This window comes from Strix uralensis, chromosome 5, assembly GCF_047716275.1.
Source record: "Strix uralensis isolate ZFMK-TIS-50842 chromosome 5, bStrUra1, whole genome shotgun sequence".
Classification (NCBI taxonomy): domain Eukaryota; kingdom Metazoa; phylum Chordata; class Aves; order Strigiformes; family Strigidae; genus Strix; species Strix uralensis.
The window spans coordinates 88,093,787-88,116,172 of record NC_133976.1 but is presented as its reverse complement, the minus strand read 5'-3'; the positions used below and the strand labels follow the sequence as shown (position 1 = coordinate 88,116,172).

Genomic DNA, 22,386 nt, shown 5'->3' with positions numbered 1-22,386 from the left:
ACAAACACTTTTAATTGCTTATTGTGTAGCAATTTAACTTGAAGTTTTATAAAATGGCTGTGATGTGAAGAAAAGATAACAACTAAACCCTAACATCAATAAGTGCTAATAAATATTAATGTAACATAAGCACCACTTTTATTGCAATGTGAAACCAGTTTATTATCCACAGATGAAATCAAATTGCTACCTTTATTACTGTCAGGAATGACTTCTAAGATATTTCTATTTACTACTTGAGTATTCATCAGCACTCTGTATTTACAGCATCTAGTCTCTCTCTCTCTCCCCTTCTCCCTCCCCTCCCCCATTCATACATAAAGTAATTTAAGAGCAGTATTTCCTGATAGTTTTCCAATTAATTTAAATATAGACGCAAATGCACATTATGAGATTAGTAGCAGACCAATTGCCAAATCCTGATACAGTTAGAACACCAACAGGAAATCCTATCCTGCCTGTATTTGCCATATGAATATTCTAAGAAGATAAATACAGTTTGCAGTCTGGTATCAAACACTCAAATTCCTGCAAATTATTCAACTACCCCGCAAACTCCTCGGATAATGAAAAAACCCCACCTTTTGACAGTAAATAGAACTAAGACGTTTGGCGATACTCCAAAGCCTTTCATTTCCTAAAGTGGTGCCTTTTATTTAAGTAACAGTACATGTAGAATAAGTGGATGTTTTTATGCATCCTGTAATTTAGAAAACCTAAGAGATGATTTCCCCACCCCCAAAGCTGATCATCTTTCATTATTACAAACTGCACTTCAAGTTTGAATCACACAGCCCTCAAATTTTCTATCCATCCCCTCGCATTCTTGCTCCCCCATCTTAAATAGAACTAACTTGAAAATTCTGACATTTTCAAGAATGCTCGCACGGTAATTTCTGTGAGGCACAGACAGCCTCCAATTACAATGAAATAGCTCCAGTGTATTACCATTTTTAGAGCATTCTTTGGTGTTCTGAAGTGAATCAAAGCTCTCCATGGGAGCTACTCTGATTAGCGTCAAAACAATAATGTGCTATAAACTCTCAGCATCAGAACAAGGGACTCGGAACTTTGTTTACACGGATGATATAGAAGCATGTATAAAAATATCACAGAAACGTCCACGTGGGGACTGCCTGTATGTTCCTACATTTTAAGACTTTCCTTATTAGGAAGTTAAAATAGCTCCCAAGAAAAGGTGTGAAATTCAGGAAAATATATTTCCCTCCTTTAACCTGGTCTCTTTTGTTTGGTTCTCTATGAACAGGCCAATTAATTACCTCTGGCTATAAGGACGTAGATATACAAACAGGCTGAGAGCTCTGTCATTCTTCTGCAGTGTCAGGAATCACTGACAAAACCAAAGTAGGTTTAGTTACTCTCCTTCCGCTCGTGCTCCTCGGTAGAGGCTCTTCCCAGACTCTTGCAGGAGGAGAATCCAGTCCATAAGCACTCAAGTAGCACATCCATCCCTACCTCCCACTTCTCAAGAACCCACAGAGGGGACGTTTAGTGGCACAAAGACTGCGGAGGGCAGAACCAGAGTACGGTCTCCCAAACTGGGACTTGCTATCGTTTCCTGGTCGTTTTAAGTTCTTGCAGCGTGGCGTTTGTTTGCCAGACCCCACAGAACCAGAGTTGGAAAGGTCCCGCCTAGATTCTTACAAGGAAGTGTCAGACAGTCAGTGTGAGTCCACTTTTCCTTATCCTTTCCTGTTGAATACTCCACTGCCCTCACTGGAAATTTCTGGCTAGGTAAGGAATACCACGTCGGGCCTAATCAGGTTGTATTCAGTTGCTGAGAGTCTTTATTCAGTCTTTGATACCAGTGGGTGTTTGACCCTATTGTAGACCCAATGAAAACGCAGATTGAGAAAAGCAGAAATCCAGACACTTTAGATGTATTGACCACATACGTACGTCTGGGATATTTAAAAGGAAGCCATTTATAATCAGGAAGCATAAGTGCTTATTCTGAATCTGACATTTAAATATCCCATCAACAGCAACCAGCATTGCAAAACGGTTTAATTAACCTGAAAGGATGTAATTTTATGCTATTTAGCGAGAAATACAAATTTTAAAGTGCTTTTACGTGGTATATATCAGAGTAGTAAGGCCAAATCCTGCTCTTAGCTACCCATATTTAAATATGGAGTAAATTCATGTACCTCCCTTAATAAACCTGCAGCTAAGATGGTGTAAATACAAGCAGAATCTGTCACACATACTCTATAATCCATTTCCTAAAATTACCGTGTTCTTCACAACATTCTAATGGTAGAGTTAAAAGTTAGTAAAGCCCCAATGACAGAGCAGATCTCTGGATGGTGTGTGGGGCTGTGAATCCTTGAGGTTCCCCCTCTCCTTGTCTTTTTCTTTATTATTAAATTCATCTGGCTGAGCCACCTCTCCTCTTCTACAAGAGGTTAGATAACTTGCCTTAACACTATCAAAGGATGATCCAGGAGACTGGATATGTGATACTGAATCCTTTGAGGTCCAGAACTAGAATAATCCAATGTCTTTGTCCTACTGACGCTCACAGCGTGGCTGAGATCCTGCTGAAAGACCCCCAGCTGTGGCCCACGGGATGAGGTGTTGATGGATGAATCTGGGCTCTCTCCTGATGTGTGGCCCCAGAAGTCTCCTCATCTCTCTGCACTCTGATTTCCCCACAAATTGTCTTGCCTGCTTGCCTTATACGCTCTTTAGCAGACGCTCCCTCCAACAGGTATGCCTTCAGTGTCTGCCACGGAGACCAAGCAGGAAGGCTGATCAAGTAGTTAATATGCTAGTAAGACTCTGCTTCAACTCTGCTTTATAAGGGCACTTGTGTGTCCCCAGGCGAGACACTCGGGGCCAGGCACCAAAAGCAGAATTTCCAGTGGGATTTAGGACAGGGAATACCTCAGAGAATCTCAGTCTTCACCTCTGCCTGTTGTAATCTCTACAAAGTTCTTGACACAAACTTCCCTATCTATGTAACGTTCGTTGCAACAGCTCAGGTGGGATCCCAGAAAAGGCCTTTGGTCCTTAGGAACTCTCCACAGGTTCCTCTAACACTATCTAGTAGGACCACACTTCAGAATTCCTCTGTCTACAGTAACTCTGGGTTATGAAACCATGGGCATGACGGCATGGGCAGTACCACAACCATCTCATCCTTCAGCCTGCCTGTTCAAAGTCTTCCTCCCACAGGTTTTCTGCGTAGCTCTCTCCTGTCCTGTTATTTCTAATAGAACACTCCTACCACAGCAAGTTGCCCTCATAAACTGGCAGAAGCAGATAGCTCAGAGTGCTAGCTTGGCCCTTCCAGGAGGCCCAGCCCCGTTTCACATTTGAGGAGATTGTAAAAAAAAAAAAAAAAAAGGCATGATTTGGGGAAAGTCAGTAGGACTCTGACTCACACAGAGCAACTGCTCTGTTCCTCCAGGAGAGACATTCAGAAGCCAGCACGGTGCCAGGTAAAATAAAGCTCAAGTACGCCCTCAACAAAACTCTTCAACATCTTGAAATTCATGAGCCATTGCCGATCAATCCATACCTGGAGAAGGATATAACTGATGTCACCGTAAGACCAGAAGCCACGGACTCCAGAAATGCAAGGATTTTTTTGGTACGTTACAGACAGCCTGGTACACTCCCGATGCCAACAAGACTGCCGGTCCTCCTGCAGATTGCCAAAATGGCCATGATAGTCATAATCCATAATGCAATGTCTTCATTTTTTTCCTCCCCCTAGACCTATGTGGAGCTTCTGGATGTTTCTTTTGTCCTCCCCGGTGCTCACTAGTTGACCTTGGCACACTGATATCAACACAGATGCTGAAGATTGAGCGGCCGATCAAGAAGGAAGTATGAGGCAGATGGGTAAAGAGCTATGGCAAGAGCTAAAAGGGGCTGTAGTAGGCTCCAAGGACTTGTGGGATAGTTCTTGTTCCCAAGGATGCCATATGCAGCATGGACATGTCTGAGGCATTCTCAAAATGACCAAAAAGGCCGGTGGCTGCTAGTACAGGGATCCCACCTAAGGCAACTCTTGGGAGCTTCCTGTGAAGAAGCATAAATGGATCCTTTATTTCTCAGTTTTCCAGCAGCAAAATGTGGAATAATGGCACCTTAGTCATAATAACTCCATATTGCGAGGATAAATTAACTATTGCTGTGTACTCAGACACTGTGGTAACATGGATCATAGAAAAAAGCTATATATAGCCACATAACCAATACAGATAAATATATCTATAAATAAAACCTCTAAGCACTACTGCAATACAAATAATAAATAAAAGCCAAAAAGACTTAGTCATATGCGCAGGTGGATTTCCAATTATGGAGGAAGCACTTTTACAGAGAGCAGAGTGGAGCACATTAAGTGGGATGGTGAAGAGAAAGGTAATAAATCATTCTACAAATAAATTATTCTGAAAAACGGCCATCATACGCAGAGGTATGTTCTTAAACTTCTGGAATGCAGTTTTTCCTAGTAAATTGAATATACAGATAGCTAAGAAGTATATATGAGCATCCCCCTACACGTATAAAAGCCACTTTTTCCTGAAAAAAAAACCGGATACCCGTGTAGCCTGTTCAATCTAAACATGGATACAAGTAGTTCTTTCAGCCGTGGAGTTAATGAAGCATTTGTGGAGAACAGTTTACTATCTTGCCAAGAATTTATAGCACTATAAATCCTCACACGGTATTTTACTTTGAAATAACCTCCCTGTGTAGACAAGCCCCAAGACGCAACCGCACACGTGCGCGGGGAAGCTCGCCAAAGTTTCCTCCAGCTGACCCGGGGAATATTCATGAGGGAGGGAAGCCCGGAGAGGTGCAGGAGGCAGATTTTATGCTGTTCCCTGCGGAGTTCTGACGGACAGGGAGTCAAGGCCTTGCCCAGATGTTTGCTAAGAGCCACACAGAGTAAGAGGGGACAGAGCTTCGCGCCCAGCTCACAGACAAGAGACGGCGCTTTTATTTCAGCAGCGTCCAAACGCTCCTAATATCTGCTTCACGCTTTAGAAGCCTCTGGGACTCACAGTAGGTGACCGGTGCACATAGAGCACGTGACAGGTATATCAGAGTTTATGCTGACAAAGCGAGAGCCGGGTCTGGCAGCGCTCTGCCGCCAGGGTCACGGGTAGGTTTAAGGCCGGGCTGCGCAGAGCTGGCTAAGCCCTGCAAACCACGGCTCCGCAGAACTGGAGAAGTGGAGCTGCCCGAGAGGCAAAGGTTACCTTGAGCGTGCTGCTTCCAGGACACTGACTGCCTCTGCAGAGCCACCCTGAACCACATTTCCATGGAGCAACGTCGTGTGTCTGTATCGTGGTGCCTCTTGGCCCAGTGCAGATACACCCTTCCGGTGCTTTTTTCTCTCACTACAGCTCCTGAAAAACAGCCGAGTGGTCTGGCAGCTGCACTCCCCCCTCCTTGCTTGTCCTCCCGATAGCTGGCTGATCCAACTGTCTTTCAAACAGCCAAAAGGCTTTCTGCTTTCCCCAAACTAGGTTCTGGGATGCCTGCTGGCCCTCCGTTTTGCTGTTTAGAAGAGAATGAGGCGGTAGCAGAGGGGCACTTTCTTTACCCGGTACATTGTTCCAGCACAGCAGATGGGACTTTGTCCTTCAGCAAAGCAACCTCAGATCCTGCTTTCTGTCAGGAAATGGTGGCTGGGATAGGAAACAGCAAATACCGTATCAATACAGCTACAATAAAAATGTAACTCGAGAGGTTGATATTAAAATCTCTTTATTCCAAGAGTATGTTGTAGGTACAGGCATGCTGATATCCTACAACTATCCAGCAGCTCTAGGGTGTTCTCTATACAGAACAGCAGTAGCTATTCTCTGAAGGCAAAGCACTCCTAGCATGTATACAGCATATGCCAGCAAAATTCAGCTTATGCCAGCAAAATTCAGCTTTTGCCAACGTAACTTGCTCCAGAACATCCAAATGAAGCTCTAAGCCTCGTTTCTCTAAGCGGGAGAAAGAGCTATACTCATGGCATCCCTGCACGTACACTTTCATGGGTGTAGCCCCATGTCTGATGGATACGCATACTCCCTACACTGGATGGACACTGAAAAGCTGCCAAGGAACAGTGCAGACCCAGCGCTCGTTTCTGGAGCTCCCCATTTCCAATGCTTACAGATCCAATCACTGTTTATATCGCAGTGGTTCTTCCTTCGAACTAAAGGTGTGGTAAATATCTAACCAGCCCTCCAGTATCTGTTATGAATGTATTTATTTAGATACTTTTTTCAGTGCAGATACGGCTTCCACTATAGTCAACAACGTTTCAAAATCACTTTCAAAATCTGCTGGGTAAACAACAGCCTAAAATGAAAGTGCTGACATGCAGCTGCCCAAATGAGAATTCTGTAACAAACTTACTTTTAATCCTATCTATATTTGAAAGTTCTGTATTTAGATTACAGTCTGATGCCCTATTTTTTCTGCTGAGTTTCATTTAGCATTTCATTCTTCCTGCTAGATACCACTTGAGATGACCGTGCACACATCCTGATCCCCTTAAATGCTCTCGAGCAGAAACCACTGTTCAGAAACTCATAACATTACATTTCATGCCCTTGCCCTTTCCCTCACTTTGCAGATGCAGAGGAATAGGTTACACCACACCAATAATCTCATTTACTACTATCAGCTTGCCACCTTAACCCAGTTTGCAGAAGGCTGTCATTATCCTCTATCTCACAAACTTCATACATTTCAGCAGAAAAAAAAAATACTTTTCTGAGCCGTAACAATGCCACAAAAAAGAAAAAAAGAAGAGACAGTAAATGCTTATTAATAAATGTCAGCAATGAAATTTCCCTCCAACTCTACAGTGCTAGCAGCTAAGGTGTTACTGCTATTGATCTGTAATCACCACTCCGGGAACAATCAAGAATACCGAGCATGGAGCAAGAATAGATTTTTTTTTTTTTTTTCATTGGACCAGAAAAAGAAACCTTGCAAAACAAATTTAATTTGGGTAGAGGAGTGATAATTAACATGCACTCCAGCACTGAGCTTCCTGACAGCTTAGGACCAAAGGTCAGCTTGCATTTTTTTACATTTACAATTCAATATTTCTAATTGTTTTTAGCCCTGCCTGCTGACTATTCTCAAAAGATGAAACCACTATAGTCCTCTGCTTCCGAAACTTGCCGTTGCTCAGCTGCTTCTTCAATAAATTACTAACATAATCAGAGATACTAAATCACAGGACTACAGGTGTTGAAAACTTGCAACGTGAAGACATTTCTAAAGAAAAACACTGGACCTCTTCCTCTAGCAAAACCAAGGCAAACCCCAACGCTGGACAATACTCCCACGCTATCCTAATAACAGCAAGCTTTTGCTTAAAATGAAGCTCTTCTCAGCAAAAAAAAGTGTAAAGCCAGGGCAAATACTGTTTGTTTGAGAGAACGTAGCACAGAAACACGTGGTCGAACACCAGTGCTGCGCTCCCGCAGGCTGCGATGCACCGCGGCACATCTGGGGGCGCAGAAGGTCCCAGTGGGACCAGTTTGCCCTTTTGTGAAGGTAAATGGGAACCACTACGGGTAATTCAACAGCACGCCAGCTCACCAGGTTAGAAAGTCTTTAACAACACTTGCAGAAGTGACAAGTTTGCAGCCAACTGTTCTAACCAGCGCCGTTTTCCAGCACCTGGGACTGTTATTTCACTATTCAGGTTAAATACATCAAATGTCATTTCAAGCTTCTTCCTTCACTGTTTTGATTCTTTTCTTCCTACGGCTCCTGACAGTGACAGTAAAAGATAGTCCTTCACAAAATGATAGACCATTGAAATATTGAAACTTTTATCTTTTATATGATTATCATTTATATAGTTATTTTCCAGGACTCTAGGAAATATCTACTGGGATAGCTGCAAGTATCTTTTCAATAAAGCATAAACAACACCTTCAATAAAGGAAATTGCCCAGCATGAATACAGGACAGAGATTCAAAACCAAATTCCCCACACAGCTACTTTAGTGTAACAGCTAATGACAATGCCATTTCTCCAGGGGGAAAAAAAAAAAAAAAAAAGTGACAGGACGATTTGGTTCCCCAAGTGGGTGGATGTGCTTCCCATTTGCTCGCGGCTGCAGTAGGTGACGGTCATTCCTTGTCCGGGGTTTAGGAAGGGGCTTCCTGGGGACTCAAAAGCCTCATGCATCCCAACATAACCTTGATTTACAAACATCCTCAGGTACAGTTTGCCTGCTGCCCTTATCCATCCTGTGTTCTTCTTTCCTGATTATTAAAGATTCAGATCCTGAGCTTCTGAAGGGGGAGTACAAAAAAACAGACTACCACAGCCTCTATGGGCAGAAAGTAGAAAAAAAAAAAAAATAATCCACATTTCCACTGTTAGCAATGATAGTTTACATCCTCTTCCCCAAAGTTTTAGGAAGGCTTTGTCACTTTCTTTGCATTTCAACTTCATTAGCATCATCTCCCTCTCTCGCCACACACCGCCACTGGAGTAAAAACTTCTCTTTTTGTGGCTGTTAGCAGACTGCACAAATCCACGTGTCCGGCAAGCAGCACCCCTTCCTCTTTTGCCCTCCTTTCACTAATTCAATCTATTTATTGCATATTTAGGTTAGTGTGAACATAAGCCTTAAACAGACATAGAGAAACGGGAACCAACAGCCTGAGCCCCCCCGCCCCAGCTTCTGCTTTTGCTCTCTCTGTCTGGGGAAGGTGCCGGCACAGTAGCCACAGAAGCTGGGCAACTGGGGGCCAGCAGCAAGAGGCACCCAGTTGCCCCCCACCCAGGGCCGCTCTCCTCGATGGCAGCCAGCACTGTCAGAGGCGGGGGCACCTGCCTGTCCCCCCAAAACCTTCTGGACAACCGCACCCACCAGGCCTGGGGACAAACACTCTCTGTGGGGCTGAGGGTCCCCATAGCACCAAGAGGGAGAAAACACCCCCCCACCCCCAGGGCAGCGACACGACCCTCCGGACCCCGGAGGGTGTTGGGTGGAGGGACAGCTCTTCCCCCGCATCCCCCCGCCCCGGCTTCGCCCCCAGAATCACCCCTTGCCCTGACACCCTCCCCCCCACCCCTTCACCACCCGCAGCCCCCCCTCACTATCCTCCCCCCCTTCACCATCCGCCCCCCCACCACCAACCGGCCCCCCTTCACCATCCTCCCCCTCCCCATCCGCCCCCCGTCATTCTTCCCCCCTTCACCATCCTCCCCCCCTCCATCCTCCCCCCCCCATATCCGCCCCTCCCCGCCCGGGCTCCAGCCCCGCCTCCCCCCCCCCTCCCGCAGCGGCGGAGCCCTCAGCGCGCCGCCCCCCGCCCGCCCCCCCATACCCCCCGTACCCCCCCCCCCCCCCTTCCCGTTACCTGGGCGTTGGAGCCGAGCTCTGGCGGGCGGCGGGCCCCCCCCAGCTTGCCGGGGCTCTGCAGGTTGAGGGGGCCGCTCTGCGGGGGCTCCGGGCCCAGCCCGCCGTTCAGGTGCGCCGTCACCATCGCGATGGGCGCCTTGGCCGGCAGCACCGGGATGGCCAAGCTCTGCCCCCCGGGGCTGCCGCCGGGGCTCCCCCCGCCGCCGCCGGGTGCCTTGAGGAGCGCCGGGACGCCGCCGGGTTTGGCGCTGCCGCTGCCCCCGACCAGCACAGCGGCGGGGCAGCCCCGCACCGCCAGCTTCTGCCGGGGAGAGAAGGGGAGAGAGAACCGGCATCAGCGTCACCGCCGGGCCCCGGAGCCCCCCCGGGCCGGGACGGCCCCTGCCAACGCGGAGCTGCGGTTGTTTCGGGGTTTTTTGTTGGTTTGTTGTTTTGGGGGTTTTTTTACGGTTTTCTTGGAAGGGGGGGGGGGGGGGGTGTGTGAAGGCTGGGCTTCCCCGACTCGCTCGGGGACTCGCGGGGTTTCCCAAGTCTTTTTTTTTTTTTTTTCTTCCTTTCCTTCGGCATCTCTTTATGCCCGGAACTAATGATAATACCTCGATAATACTGCTTTAATTAACAATAATTAACAATAAAAGGCTTTGGGACGTAAAGAATGTTATTTTCAACTTTCCCTTCCGTTACTCTGAAAACCCTCTACACGCATTCGCCTCCCCCCAGCCCTTCCTTACTTCTGTTCTTCCCCCCGACTTACTTTGGAGTCGGTTTTCTGTTTCCCCCCGCCCCGTGTTGTTTTGGTTTTGTTTTTTTTTTTTTCCCCCTCACGAACTTGCACTACTTTTCCACTGTTTTGCTTTATTTTTTTTTTTCCCCCAAGCTGCCTTTTCATTATAGCACCCCTCCTAACTCGCTGTTCTCTTGCTTTTCTTAACAGTTGTACTTTGAAATTGCTACAGGGGCTATTCCGTCATCTGTAATAAGAACACACTGATGAGGATCTTGGTATAGTATCTCTTACAAGACTTGTGTTTGAGATTTCTATAGGCACTGTGAGGTTGCCAGATGGTAAATGCCAGTGTCGGTGTAAAATGCTCACTTTTGAAAAGAAAAAAAAAATATATAAAGTTGTTGCGCTTCAGATAATCTCAGAAGCTGTTCTTATTAATGCCGTTCAGGCAGATTGGGCATATGTTGGGAAAAAAAATGCTGGTTCAAGCCTCTTTTGGTACTCTGAAGTATTAATGATCTCATTTTTAGGAGCGTTGACAGCAAAGGTACTTAATCCTGCAAAGACTTCTGCCTGTCTGTAACTTTATTTGCTGACCGGTCCTATCGGCTTCAACGCGATTACATCTAAACACGTCACCTTTCGGGAGGCTTTACTGCCTGTCCAGGTTTGCTGCTGCACTTTGAAGTCATTAAGAGCTTTGTCCTCAACTTGTTTAAAATACAGTGTGTATATATGTATGTGTATATAAAGTCACAGACATGCTTAGTTCTTTCCAGAAGCAAGGCTGAAAATCTTAATTCTGGGCATCAAATAGGAGCCCTGTAGTACAAAATTAACTGACTTCTAGGAAAACACCTTCCTTCTTACCTTTCAACCCATGATTAAGCTTTAAAGGCTGTAAAGTCTTAATTGCCAAGTGTGTTTGCTTCAGGAACTGTACTTTGGGTGTGTATGCACTAGCAAGCATGCACTTATCAGAGACACCTGCTTTGTATTTTAATATAAAGAAATGACTTTTTTAATGTCAGCATTAGCCTAGTAATCACCACTTCATACAAATTTGAGCTTCGTTCATTTTTGCCTTTACCTTTCATTCGCCATTATCCTATAACAGTCACCCCAAGGAAGCACAGGCAGTATTTTCCTTAGGCTGTGCCGTTGCATGTCATAGATGTTTTGAAGAGGAAAGAACTTTTCTTTCAGGGCAAGAATACACCTGCCTGGTAGTTTGAAAGCACTCGAGTGAAAGCTGAGAAGCTCAGGTACGTCTTACGTAGGTGGAAAAAGTTGCTTATGACAAAATTCTATAAAACTACTATTTCCGTGGTTTTTTGTAGTGCAGTTTCCCACTGGTGTCCCAGTGGTGTGGTGCTACAGATGCAAACCAGCTGCACGCAGGAGAGCCGAACGCCGCTTCTCCCCTCCCAACACCCTCCTCGTGCGGTGCCTTATTCACCTGTACGGTAGAGCAGAGCTTTCAGATTGAGAGTTCAGCTTTGCGGTTGTGTTTTTATTTTGATTTATGTCACGTGAAAAACGCTAAAAGCTCGCAGACTCTCGGAAAATGCTCTGCTTGGTTACAGTGCTATAAATCCATTACCTGAGTGGAGTTAGTCCAGGAGTGAAATCCTAGCTCTGCTGCAGACAACCAGAGGTTTGCTGCTGACATCAGTAGCACCAGGGTTTCTTTTTTCTGTGAAACTAAGAGCATTCGCTATCCCTGATAGGTCCCTGTATTGATGAAGTGTCTTTTAACGTTTGTCCTCAGATGTGTGAACGTTGGGATTACGGAATGAAAAACTTCTCACCGAAATACTCGGTGTTACTGTACTGATTTCATATTTTCACTTAAATAAAACTCCTAATATGCAATACTCTAGCAGTGTTAGTACAACTTTACTTTTCTCTCAGGCAGTTCAGCAACAGAAAACATCTAAGCAAAAAAACTCCATAATCCCAGAAGATTTACAATCCTTGGTAGCCCAGTGGAAAAAGCAAGTAAATAGGTAGGAGTAAATTATGACTTTCCTGACAAAATTCAAGTGTAAGTAATTGCTTTTTGTCTTGCTCCAAAGGAGGAAATTGTACCGAGAAGTACAAAAACAGAAATTCTGTAAATAAACAAACAAACAAAAAAAATCACTACTCAAGCTACCATCCATCCAATTTCCATGGTTCTCCCTCTACGCATTAACAGTGAGTTCACTTTGTGTGGCTGCATGTGATGTGTGTTAGTACTTTCCTAATAAACTGACATACCTGTCTATTCATGCATATGCAACAAAAAAAGCTAAAGAAATAAGGGTTACTGCTTGTTTCGGTCCACGTTGAGATAAATATGAAATGCTTGTAAAATCAAACACTCATCTCCTAATGGAAAACTTTCTTTTTAATTTAGGTTTTGGGGCTTTTCTAAGTAAATGTGGGAAAAAATTGTGTCCCTGTGATAGGCTTGCAAGCACCTCCCCAGGGAACAATGCTATGCTAAATTTATTTAAATAACTGCAAATTTTAGAAGCTAAGTACAAAAGCATATACAAAGGATCAGGTGCACAAGGTTAGCGTCCAAAAGAGAGTTACGGAAAAATCGTCTGTCTTGGGAAAAGCATTGACAGTATCTCTTCTCTTTTATTAATTTCCTGGAAATGTACCTACCGAAACTTAAAAAATACGCCCCTTAAGCAGATTATGTTAGTTAGGAGATGAGCTATTATGTGGTTTTTCTTTCTAACAACCGTTTTTACTTTATACCCCGTGAAGACGTCGATAAAGGCGTGTTGGCAGAAACAAAGATTATGATATGAGAGATTAAAAAAATCCTCAACAAAACCTACATCTGCTGTATTCTCTTTCTGCCAGATTAATTAAAAGAATAGTCTTGGTTTTTAAAGAGAAAGAAAATCTGCATTTTGAGAATCAGTCAGCATAACGTATTCTCTGGCACTTTTGGAATGATGAATAGTAAGAAACTAAGCAAGCTTTGGACACTGCAGCTGAAAACATGTGCTGATATAATGGAAGAGCCAAAAGAGGAAAAAAAAAAAAAATACTGGCTTTAAATGCTGGAAAGCAGGTCACTGCTTCTCATCCACAGCATAACAGTCCTCACAATACACCAATTTTGAAGCAGCGCCTTTTCAGTAGCAACACAACTTTCATTTTCACCGCAGGATGCCACAGGCAAACCGGAGTTTGGAATATGTATGCCAGTCACATGCAAACACACTACAATGTGCTGGAAAGCTGCCGCTTGTTTATGATTTCCCATCTTGTAGATGGCACGGTCTCAACTATTCAAAGCAGGGCTAATATTTTTCCCCGTACGGATCAAAATAACTCCGGCCTTTCTATTTCTTTGTAGGTGTGAACCCTCTGCCCACCCCCTCGTTCCTATCGAGGGCTGCGCTGCCAAGGTTCCCAGGTGAGAATGAACCGGGCAGCAGTTTTAGCCTCCCTGCTCGAGGTTACTCAAAACGCTGCTCCCCCCATCACGCACCACAAATCATTCTGTTTAGTGAATAAAGAAATGGAAAGAGCAAAGGAAGAAAGGGTTTGGAGGCGGCCGGGCCGTGGCGATAGACACCCTGAGCGGCACGGCACCCGCGCGCGCGTTCGGGCTGGGGTTTCCCTTCCTTCGTTTTTGACTCCGCCGCAGCTTACATCACATCCCCAAATCCTTGCCGATCTGATGTCAACTTTACTTTGCACGTACATCTCCAATAAGAACGTGGTCATATTCTGCAACTCGGCTACTGGCTGCGCTTCACCGCGGCAGTGAATTAAAACAGACGCACGCCTCTCAATAAACCTTTACTTTTCCTAGTAAAATACGAGACCTGTTCAAAAAGGACCTAAAATTCACTGTCCATCACATTTATATTTTAACACCTACATGCCATAGATAGAGACTTCAGTCCATCCATCTTTCTAGAACGATGCTCTCCTGACAAAGCAGTTTCGCTGTGAAAAACTGCAATTGTTTTCAGAACAGTATCAGCTCTTTTCCTTAGTGGCCCCGTGGCTAAGAGAAAACATTTGGCGTAACGCTGAGAGTTTATTTAAGCTTGCACAAGTCTGGCGATCCACTTCCAAACCAAAAGCGATGGCTTGTCAATTAATAATTTAACATTCGGCACTAATCTAAGGCCCTGCATGCAAAACAGCTGAACAGACTTCTTCAGCAACGAGGGCCATGACCTCTGTTCGTTTAGTCAGTTGTCACAATAAAATTCTCTTGAACAACGGAATATTTGATATTCAAAGAGTGACAGCACAGGGACTCACTGAAGACAGGCCACCAGCTACGGCGCTTTAGCATCGTGTCTTAGGATTTTGGTACAATCCCATGAATTTCCATGTATTTCTCACGTATTTCCAAGTTGCTACTTATAGACAGAGACGATCCTGCCCGATTTGCGCCATAAGTCACGAACCAACCACCTGCACAACTTCACACACTGACACAGAAATGAGCAGGGCTTTGGCTGAGCACACGCACATGCACATACGTGGGCACCCCCAGGAGTCTGGCGGACGTTTATGGAGGTGTCAGGCTGTATTTTAATCCCTGGACTCCCATAAAAAAAAATGCTTCCCTTTGCGTACAACCCTTGGGCACCAGGCTGCCCGTGCCCAAAGAGAAGACGTTAAAACACGTGTTCGTACAACCAAAGATGAAGACCCTCGCGTGGAAAAGTTTCACACACTGCTCCTGAAACGCTGTATTTCGATGTGATGGTGTTCGAGATGTGCACGCGAGGAGGAGGAGGAGCGTTTTTAAGGAAGGCTGGGGTAGTTCCTCCTGCCAATCTCTCAGTAAATGACCTGTCAGTTTGATGCAAGTGCTCTCCCTTCCACGCCCAAGCTGGGGCGGGGGGAAGGGATGGGAAGAAAGGAGGGGAGGGAGGAGAAATTGCTCGACAGAAGTATTTTTAATGACCCCCAGGGAGGGGTTGCCGCGGTGCGGGATGATATGCGGTACCCGGGGGCAGAAAGCCTTCCTCCTCCTCCTCCTCCTCCTCCTCCGCTGAGCAGATACCCCCTCGGCTGCTCTGTGCAGCAAAAACCCCGTTCCCCCCTCTGCCTTCTCCTAAGGGAAGCCCCCAAAAGCGCAATTAATAAACAAGGAGGTAGTGACTGCCTGACTAGGTGGAACTCGGGTGTTAGTTTTTGTCAGGAGGATGAAAAAAATATCTGAAGAAAATCTGGGACTCGATCGAAACAGCCTTTCCAGGGGCGGACTTTCAGCCAAAGGAGGCTGAGTGTGAAACACGGGCAGGGACGTTTACGTGTGCTGAACTACAATCTCAGCATTATTATTTTTTTAAAGGCTTCTTTTGTCTGTTGGTTTCTTCTTTTTCTTCCTCTTTCTTTCTTTTTTTTTTTTTTCCCTGACAACTTCCTGCCTGCCTGTCATTAGAAGTAAGAATGTATTCCTTTCTCTCTATCAGATCTCAGTTAATTAGCCATCGCTGCAGCAGGCTCAAGGATTTAAATTCAAAGTGAAACTCATTCTAATCAAAACTGCAGCAAACTGGGGGTTTTGTTTGACTTTAACCTGAAAGTCAGTTATTGTACCACTGACGTACATACCACATTACCAGCTGAGTGCTTTCAGCATCCCTCTATCAGTGTGAAATATTTAATCGGCACAAGGATCCAATCAGCACAGCAGAGGGGAATCTAGTGTGTGCATTAATTTACTTTCAGTTGAAAAGCAGTAAAGCAGGGCAGAAACATATAACCTTCTCCCTTCCCCCCCTCCTCTTTCCCCTCCCAAACAAATACACAGCACATCAGAAGAGTTTTGGCGGCGGGGGAGGGAATGAAAGCTGCCCTGTATGAATCCAGATTGGAGAGTCAGACAATAAATTAGTCGTTCCTGCCAAAGAATGACAAACACTGACTGGAACAGAAGAGGGGAACAACCCCTCCCTCTAAACATAGCCCCCAAAATCCCCTCTCAAATTAATTACATTGGGTAATTGTTTGTTTTTTAATCTTTGACTCTTTTTAAGCTAGAAAGATGGCTGAATGATTACCCCTTCTGTGTAAGACATTAATTAGAAAGAAAGCAAATGCCAGGAAATAATGAAACAGTCTTTCTATTAAGGTGCAATGGCTTTGGATTTTCCGAACAGCCACGTTCTCCAGGAAAGGCTGCCATTAATATTGTCGGTATTAAAAATCTGTTTTAGAAGCACTTCCAAGCTCTTCTACACATCAGCAATTTTATATATTGCAGACGCATACTGCAGCGTACAAAAGCTAAACTTTTTCCGCTACCAAATCCACCCGTGTATTTCTCTGAAGACAATCAAGTTCCTTATCTCCTTGATACGGTAACGAGAACATCGACATGCGATTTTCTTTCACGAGGGATCGTTTACAGCGTGAACGTTACGTGAACAAACTTGTACAATCCTGCAGCAAAACCATCACGCCGAAATGCAACGACAGGCAACAATTAAAGTTGCACCAAAAAACCCCACCCCAGCTCGTCGGGTCTGATGTGGCCCAAACTCCCAGCGTGGTGGCTGCTTTCCAGGACAGGGCAGCAATGAAGAATTAGCAGATTTATGTAAAGAGAGAATTTTCCAAACTGGTAAATACCCTAATAATGGTAACAGTGGGGTTAGAAAAGCACATATTCACTCAAGTGCAATTAGCCTTTAATTTCTGAAACCATTAAACAGCTTGCTGACTGAAAAAAACAATGCGTTTTCAACTGCATTGCTAACTGGCAATCCGCTCGTCAAAGCTCGGAATTATCTGCTTAGTGACTTGCAAACATCACTTTTTAACTAACAAGGAGTAGGGGGAAAGAGGATGATATTTAATGAGAAAAGTCAGATTCATATTATGGAACATTCTGGAAGTGCCTCTGTGCATCTTGAAGGAAGGGAGGAGGGGGAGCGAGGGTGGTTTTTTTTTTTTTTTAATAACCTCACAAATAATCCCTCCTCCTTTCTCTCTCTCAAACCATGTCAATGATCAAGGAAATGAGAACAAGGCGCTTGATTCACAGCTGACTCTCTCTTCTTGTTACATCAGATCAAGAAGGAGCAGTCTAACAGGGGGGCTGATTTCTGCAGGGGAAACAAATCTACAAGCTGGCATTTTGTCTCCTACTCCTATTAATTAGCCCACTTTTCTGTCAGAAACAGAGCTTTTAAAACTTGCAGCGGAGTTACACGCGTGCCCACTCGCACATACGCTGCAGACATGCATCGGGAAAATCAAACCTTAGGCATGTGGGATAAACCCCTCCCAAAAAGTCTTCGAGGAAAGAGCGGTTGGTTTCATATTTGATTTGATGGATGGATCTTTATTCTTTCCCTTAATTCCAAGAAAAACTGCACAGTATAGTGCCAACAGTCAGACGCAGCCTGCGCTGAAGCCCCTGTGGATGGGGTGGGTTGTGCTCTGGATCAGGTCCGTGGTGGCAGGGCTGCAGCTCAGTCTGCACATCTCTGAAATGTTTCTTTTAAACCCCAATTTACAACAAAGGAAAAACTTTGGCTTGATCTCACTTCGAATAAACCAGAAAGCGTACAGGCATCCTCTTGGCAGGTCAGAGGAGGGTTTAAATGGCTCCCCGCTGTGTAACATGGGTTCTCCCCTAGCCCCAAAGCTGGACTCCTCCGTGCCATTAGCAGCTCAAAATTTACATCCTTTTGCTCTCGCCAACTCCAGTTTCCCATGATTTGCCATGTCCCGTGCATTCAAGAAGACAGCATTCATCTGGCTTATTTAACGTTAAAAAACAAAAAACAACTCTCCACAAACAAACACACCAAAACCCAAAACCCGGGTGTACACCACATAAACACTAATGTGCTTCTAATTTAAGTTTTGCAAAACCAAAGGCAGAGTGATTAAAGGCCAGGAGCATGCAGCTCAGCATATGGAGCCACAGTTAGTGCCCTAGAACAAGTTGAATGTTTCCATTGTGTGAAAGACTCATTCATTATAGCTACAAGATGCAGCGCAGACATTTGCATTTTTAGAGGGGCATCTTGTCATTTTTAGATAAATCATGGGATCCAGACCCTTTCTAAATGGCACTGAAGCTCGCATTTCTTGATATCCTGCCTCCCTTTGTTTCAGTACTCTGCCTCACTATTTTCTTTCCCTCTGCATGAATGTCATTAAAGTTTGCATCCTAGTATGTCTCCAGACCAAGCTGAGAACTCAGGGGCTTCTCATTTTTGCTTTAAAATGTGCCGCTTCCTATGATCAAGCAAGGCAAAAAAGAGATGCAACTGCATGCACTCAGGAAAATAAACAATAAATTAGAGTAATTTATTGTATCCAGTTTCAAAGCTGCTGCCTCCTGCTTCATATTCCCTCCCCCCATATCATCCCACCAGCCCCCTCCACCCCAGACCTGATAATCATTTCTTTGATTTCTCCCTCCTTCACCCCAGCTTAAAATCAAATTTGGAAACGCATCTTCCTTGGTACAGCAGAAAGAACTGGCAATACAATAAACTAAGCCAAATCCTTTTTTTTTTTTTTTCTCTTTTTCCCAGATAACACAGAATCCTCCTGAAATGAACAAATGTAACTGTGAACAGATACAGACTTCCCATGGGATCAAACCATCAGTTCCTCCGTATACATATAAAGAAGAAAGAAGTTAAATGGTTGCATTTCCCCCAAGGGAAGGCAGAGCTTCAGTTGTGAAGTATTCCCATCAGAAATTCTGGATAAGCCGCAAAGGAAAAAAAAAAAAAAAAATCCCTGCCTCCTCTCCAGACCTTGTATAGACATTTCCCCAGCAATTCTACATATGCACATTTCATCCTGACAGCGCGAGCTTTTAGTATTACTGTGTTACTCTGGAGTGATTACTGTTTTCTAACGGCAGGCATATTTGCATGGTAGTCATGAAACTGCTCAGAGCAACCTTTCAATTTTCCAGCACTCCAAAGTATAGCTTTGGTGAGAGCAAACAAAGCAGAAGGGGAAATAAAAAGCCCAAACTAAGTGCCTATGACTAGACACCCCAGTCCAAACCCAGGCCCCTGTGTCCACATGGACAACTGATAACTGGCTCAGCGGCGGCAGCAGCCAGGGGCAAAGTCACCCTCTGCTCGTGCACCCTGAACCCAGGTGACCCTGCTCAGTTTTCCAAGTGATTGTTGGTACGTGAATGAAACAGCTCTAGGTTTCGTCACAAAACCCGACGAGAGGGCTTAGTTCAGAGCACAGAAGGGGAAGGCAGCATTATGGGCGGTTTTTTTGCAAAACCCATCAACTATTAGCACACCTTTCTACTGAAAAACCCCTGGTTAAACACATCAGAACCGAAATGTAATCGGAGGTGTCTTCTAAGATTTAGATAAATCCCTTTGCCTCAGTTTCCCAACTCGATAACACGTCTTCCTCGCAAAGGTATTGTGAAAATTAACCGGCTGGCATCTATTAAATGCTGTTTGTTAGTTATTAAAGGCAAGTTAAGTCATACGATCTCATCTTAATCCAACACGATTACTGCTGTCAAATCAACGGCAGTGCACTATCGCACTGTTTATCTCATCTTGCCTGCCGGTATTTCCTACCATCTTCCAAAGGAACCCTTGTGGAGATGAAGACGAGACTTCACACCTCCAAGTATTTTTCTGGGTCTGTGTGTGCGGGCCTAGCCAGATACGGAACTAAGTGGAGGGCACAAAGTTAATTACCTGTCTTGTCCTTTCCACAAGTTGCATAAAAAGCAATCTACAGATCTAGAAATGCAGCAACACCCAGAGTCAGAGATGACAAACACACAGTTGATAACTACAGCCCTAAAAAGAAGTGCTACAAATCTGAAGAAAGAAAGCGTTCATGGAAGGGGGAAGGAAGATGCACAGGGGGCCAGATTTCTCATCATAGGGCTCTTGGAGCTCTGGTTGTCAACGGACAGAAAAGGGTTGAAGTGTCAAGTCTCTGAGAGATTTTCCTCCTGCATCGTAAGATAAAACAATTTATTATACATTATGGAATGAGAATGATGAACAATTGTGCAGGTGCTTTGCAGAAGTGAATTAGAAGGATGAGTTGACAATGGACTTCCATCTCAAGACTTCCTACTTTCTAATACACCTTAATATATAGAGGATGACAGTCTGAACGCCTTTCTCTGTCCCTTCCCAGGATCTCTGGGCAGCCCTGCACCCTTTGATCCGACGAAGCCCTTCCAGAGGTAGCAGCTCTGACTACACCCGTGGAAGGAAGCTGCGGGACATAAAACCGAGGCCACAGGGACACATTCACATGGCGTATCAAGTCAAAGCTGGAAATTGAACCTCAACGTCGCAAACCCAAAACTTTAATCATCAAGAGAGCATCCTCACTCCTCACTTCATTTTTCCTTCAGTCACACCACTTCATTTGCCATGTGCCCTATCCAAAACATAAACCGGAACAGTCAAACTGCCCTGTTTATCAAACCACCCTGTTTATCCAACCCTACGGTTGAGTGTGCAGGCAGGGTGGCTGCCGCAGCACTTGAGGCAGCAACAGCTGCAGTGAGTGGGTTTTATTGTTTTTCAAGAAGTTGGTGTTCAAAAAGCTAGATTATCAAATAACGGATTACCAAAACCACAAGTTTGGTAATTTTCAAACCCTGGCTGAATGAATACCACTTGTTCTACTATCACCCCTTACAGGAGATACTGGAAATTAGGAACTCCAAGCCTTCCGTCATGTGCTCAGCCCACTATGCAATGCCCTACTTTTTTTAGTGGGGGGCATGTAACGGCCTAGTTCCTCTAGGGACATGGGTGGTTTAGACAGATAAAAAAAAAATTAACCTCCTCTCCCTAACCCCCCTCAGTCTGACAAAGAATTCTGTGTGAGTACATACATGTGAAAAATCATAAACAAACTTTTACAGTTTGAGAATCACAAGTAATACCACTTGACTAGATACAGATAACTGATCAGTCATAATAAGAGGGGGATACAGCATGTAATATTTTTCTTGTAATAAGACTTCAGAGAATGCATGAAAAAACTATTTAGAATGACTGAACTGTACAAATATATTAGCAGATGTTGAAAATATTGAGGAAATTTAAGAAACAAGGGAATGATATGCTTTCACTCTAACTTAATGGAAATGCAAATGATAAGATAATGCTTAAAGGGAGAGAAAGGTATACAGCAGCAGTGTTGGGAAAGAATATTAAAAAGAGACAAAGGAGCTGCTAATGAAGGACTGTGTAGATCCTAGGATGAAACTAAGACACTACACAACCATTATTCCAGAGGCCAAAGAGAGAGTAACGAGCAATAAATAATGCAGATCGTGCCAATGGCAGTAAATAAAATGGAGCGTAGAAGAGAGAATGAGAAAGAACAGACTGGGCCCACTTCAAAACAACAATAGCAGAGGAACACAATGGCTAAGGAGAAAGCAAGGACACGCTACACAGTAACTCTGCCGTTGCCTTCACACATAAAGATGGAGATGATTATATAACGCACAGATAAAATGGAAATTATCTGCAAAATTTAGACACTAGTCTGCAGTTGTGAGTATCTGAACTAGTTTCTGAACTACTCCCATGAACAGTGACAGGAGAAAGAAAGACATTTTGTGTGTTGATTTTCTTGCTATGGTAGTGGAAAGCACTTAGATACTTCAGCCATGAGAGCTATATAGGGAGCTGCACAGAGTGACATGGATCTGTGTGTATACTTAGAAACGATTCAAGGGCACAAAAGAAAGGCGAGAAGAGAATGAGAGAAGCTTTAGCAAACTTTTTCACAACTTTGTTACATTTAAGGATCAGGATAAACAACATCCTCTTGGCCTTATTTCCCATTGTGTGCAACGGAGTGCAAAACATCATAGCCACTTAATACAAACTCTACCTCAGTCAGTCACTCAGATCCTTTGCCTGGAACATTTAACACAGCCGATAGCTTTTCTCCTGATAAAAGCCGTTTTGCAAAGAAGCTGAACACAAAAAAATGATGGGGTGGTCAGTTAAAACTGATGCCCTGGCTCTCCGGTTCTGCAGCACACCCCATTTTTTTGACATTTCTATTTGGGCTAGCCTTTTCTTCTGCAAGAGTGGAACACTCTTCGGAGCACAAGGCGAGGACCAGGACACAGCCATGGAGTTCTGCAGCAGGTTTGTGCAGCAGCCCCTTAGAGATCCAAGTTCAAATACAGGTCAAGCCAGAAGTGGGAAAGAAAAAGGAAGTCCTTGTTCCAGTTCCCATGTTCCAAAATCATCTGGGGTGTAACCCCCACCCTGGGATAAGGCCGGGCTG

At 44.5% G+C, this 22,386-nt stretch overlaps 1 protein-coding gene across 3 annotated transcripts in view; it reads right to left on the bottom strand.

The window, feature by feature from the left end:
• Window positions 1-22,386, bottom strand: part of PHF21B (PHD finger protein 21B) — a 172,348-nt gene that overhangs the window by 60,709 nt on the left and 89,253 nt on the right. Inside the window, exon 4 of one of the 3 annotated variants that reach the window (XM_074872134.1) lies at window positions 9,382-9,684. The exons of the other annotated variants lie outside the window; for them this stretch is intronic. Coding sequence (XP_074728235.1) covers window positions 9,382-9,684 — 303 coding nt within the window. The remainder of the gene's footprint in view (window positions 1-9,381; window positions 9,685-22,386) is intronic. 3 annotated transcript variants of the gene reach the window in all.